The sequence below is a fragment of the Phaethon lepturus genome, unplaced genomic scaffold, assembly GCF_000687285.1.
Source record: "Phaethon lepturus isolate BGI_N335 unplaced genomic scaffold, ASM68728v1 scaffold31030, whole genome shotgun sequence".
In the NCBI taxonomy this organism is placed as follows: Eukaryota; Metazoa; Chordata; class Aves; order Phaethontiformes; family Phaethontidae; genus Phaethon; species Phaethon lepturus.
This window is the reverse complement of record NW_010510503.1, coordinates 31,113-34,523: the sequence shown is the minus strand read 5'-3', so window position 1 is coordinate 34,523 and position 3,411 is coordinate 31,113. Positions and strand designations below refer to the sequence as shown.

Below are 3,411 nucleotides of genomic sequence, written 5' to 3'. Positions count from 1 at the left end.
GTAGCGCAGGGGCTACGCGGGGCTCTCCACAACGGAGCCTCAGGGGCTGCGTCCCTCCGAGACAGCCGGTGGAAACTGCAGTTCTTCTGCCCTTGTCTCATGGGCACTTCTCTTCCTCCAGGTATTAAGGTAATCGGTGGCATCAAGGAACTCACCAGAGAAGAATACGGAGTTTACGTCAAGAGGATCCTTCCAGGAGGTGTTGCTTACGCAGACGGTGAGTTCAACGTGGTGCAGAGCCTGAGAAAAGCCAAAATCCACGGCATTTATTTTATACGTTGCCTTATTAGACATTTCAGGTGCTTCTTCCCCGATTTTCCAGCACTGGGGAGTTATTTTTTCACTGCGGCAATCATCGTAACATCTGGCAGCAGCCTCTACAGCATGTGTGTGATCGCTTTGTGTCTTTAGAGCAGGATCCGCCCCACCACACAAAGAACTTCGCTTTGCTGCCTGTCCTTTCCAACGTGCCACTCGCTACCTGTAGTCCCCAAATTACCTGAGATCCTTTTGCAAAGTCGGCTCTGCTCTGGGACACCGATTTCATTCAGAGCATCTTCAAATAAGTAGTTATTAGGCAAAGTTCACCTTTCATAACTTAAGCCGAAGAGATATTTCCCCCCCCGCCCCCCCAAATATTACAACATCATTTTTCCGTTCAATAAAGAAAAATAAATCCAGAACAGGTGGAAGTGCCACTCGTGGTTTTCTACCTGACCTCAAACTGAATTAAGTAAAAGCTTTATTGCGTTTTTTGGTATTTACTTTCGTAACGTCCTACAGCAGAGGAAGCGCTGCGACACTGGCATGGGTTGTTGAGGGAGGTTGCAGAAACTTCGTCTTGAAAAACAGGTTGGATGAGCATCTGAGGAAGGACCTATGCATATTTCATCCTGTCTCTGGGCAAAGGGAAGGATTGCCCAACCTCTCCCAGTCCCTCCAAGCTGTATTTTCTGCAGTTTCTATCCATTAGTTTTCTTTTCTAGGGCGCCTGCAGCCAGGAGACCAGATCCTGGAGGTCAATGGAGATTCCTTAATTGGGGTTACAAGCGAGAGGTACCATATCCGAACGGAAATTTTTGCATTCCTGTTGCTTTTGTATAATTCTGTGATGTGGTTTAGGCTGCAGGTTGTGCGGAGGACGCCAGGGCATCGCTTTGTCCGCGCTCTGATGCAGCCAGCGCTGCTCCCGAGAGCCAACTTGGGAATTAGCAAACGAAAAGTTTCTAGATAAAAATAGACCAGCGAACCCGAACCGTATTTGTGAGATATTCAGACATTTCCCCAAAAAACTGGTGGTTTTTTTTAACAGCTCCTGGCACCCCCCCCCCCTTTAACAACCCCCCGCCCCCCCCCCCCCCCCCATCTGCCGCAGCTCCCAGCAAGCCCCGCAGCTCCCAGCACAGGAGATTAGCCAGTGCCTAAGCCCGACAGCACTGCTCTGCGTGGGGGATTCCCTCCGGAGCCGCAACCCAGCCCCTCAGCTCCCTGCCAAGAAAATAATTAACTGATCCAGAGGCGTACTGGACTTTTGGGGCATCCCCTTTTCCATTAAACGTGCTGCTAGCCCGCTGCCGCCTTGCCATCCCCGCACGGTGTGCTTAGGCTGGATGGATGCTTGGGAATCAGCACGAGGAGCTTCTCCTGCTCCCAAACCCCCCCAGAGCGGCTGGGTTTGATAAAGGAGGTCCCCGAGGACTCCTCTGCAGCTGCAGGGAGGCTGTGTCTGGACCCCAGCACGCTGCCCCGACCCTCATGGGGACGCGCGAATTTTGAACCAGAGAGTGGTCATCCCTGAGACGGAAACTTCCCGAGGGAGGAGATGTGCTGGATGGTGTCGGGCCCCTCACTACAAGAAGGACGTTGAGGTGCTGGAGCGTGTCCAGAGAAGGGCAACGGAGCTGGGGAGGGATCTGGAGCACAAGGCTGATGAGGAGCGGTTGAGGGAACTGGGGGTGTTCAGTCTGGAGAAGAGGAGGCTGAGGGGAGACCTTATCGCTCTCTACACCTACCTGAAAGGAGGTTGTGGTGAGGTGGGTGTTGGTCTCTTCTCCCAAGTAACCAGCGATAGGACGAGAGGAAACGGCCTCAAGTTGCACCAGGGGAGGTTTAGATTGGATATTGGGAAAAATTTCTTTACGGAGAGAGTGGTCAAGCATTGGAACAGGCGTGATGGAGTCACCATCACTGGAAGTGTTAAGAAAACGTGTAGACGTGGCACTCCAGGACATGGTTGAGTGGGCGTGGGGGTGTTGGGCTGATGGTTGGACCTGATGATCCTAAAGGTCTTTTCCAACCTTAATGATTCTGTGATTCTGTATGGCTCACTGCTGGCATTGATGTGTTGCGGTCCTTGTGTTGCAGGGCCGTGGACATCCTGAGGACGGCATCAGCCACCAGCCACATGCGTCTTCTTGTAGCCCGGGATGACGATGCCAGGTAAGAGGTGTCCTCTCGCACCGGGAATGGAGATCGCAACGCTCGTAGTAGCTGGGTTGCCTTTGAGCTACCCGGGCTCAAAGCTCGTCGTGCAGATGGAGGTGGCCAAGGGTCTTTGATAACTGTACACTGGTGGGAAGGCACTGGAGCTGTAATGGGAAGGGAAGCAAAGCTGGCGGCTCCCAGCACTGCCAGGTCCGTGGGGCGTCCCGGCATTGAGCAGAATCCTGCGGGTGTTTCCCCAGCAAGGACCAGGGCAGCTCCAGCCTCGGCTGTAGGGTGGCACGGGCTCCTTCAGCTCTGCTGTGTGGTGCTGAGCTGCTTACAGCTTGTCACATCCTGCACAGAGATTGGGATGAGGACGTAGAGGGACCGCAGGATCTTCCCTTTCCTTGCTGGTTAGACACGTTGAGTTAAGGTCTTCCTTCGCCAGAGGATTCCTCCTTCTCAGTGAGGACGAGCAGTTTCTCCCTGAAACTTCTCCCCTCGCTGCTCCCTGCAAAACCTTGCTTTCTCTAGAGAGGCTTGGATGACTCAAAAGGAGAAGGAAAGATTTCGAGTTTTGTCTTGGCTGGATTTAAGCTGTGTGGGACAACGATGGCGTCATGAGAGAGAGGGCAGGGTATGGGATTAGTGGGGCCCTTTGCTCGCATCCCCTGGGAGATATGGTGCAATGCGCTGGAGCATCTTCTACAGGTCTGGAAACTTGAGGTGCACCAGGAACCACCGAAATGCAGAGCGCGGTCGTGGGCAGGCAGGCCGATGGCGCCGAGGCTTTGCGCTCCTTGAGTCGTTTGCTCAACGTACCCACATCCCGTTAGCGTCAGAGACGATGGCTGCGCTCCTTATCCATCAGCAGCTGCGGAGCGTTACTGCCTTTGCAGAACAGTGAGAGTGCTGTAATGACAGGGGTGAGACTAATTTTGACACAGTAATATTCTGGCGGAAGAATTATTTGCTATTAATGACAGG

The 3,411-nt window shown here is 53.3% G+C and overlaps 1 protein-coding gene across 1 annotated transcript in view; it reads left to right on the top strand.

Moving 5' to 3' along the window:
- LOC104628680 (syntaxin-binding protein 4-like) overlaps nucleotides 1–3,411 on the top strand; it is a gene marked incomplete at its 3' end in the record, with an annotated part of 28,201 nt that overhangs the window by 4,760 nt on the left and 20,030 nt on the right. The window contains exons 2-4 of the mRNA XM_010297349.1: nucleotides 122–217; nucleotides 987–1,056; nucleotides 2,365–2,439. Coding sequence (XP_010295651.1) covers nucleotides 122–217; nucleotides 987–1,056; nucleotides 2,365–2,439 — 241 coding nt within the window. The remainder of the gene's footprint in view (nucleotides 1–121; nucleotides 218–986; nucleotides 1,057–2,364; nucleotides 2,440–3,411) is intronic.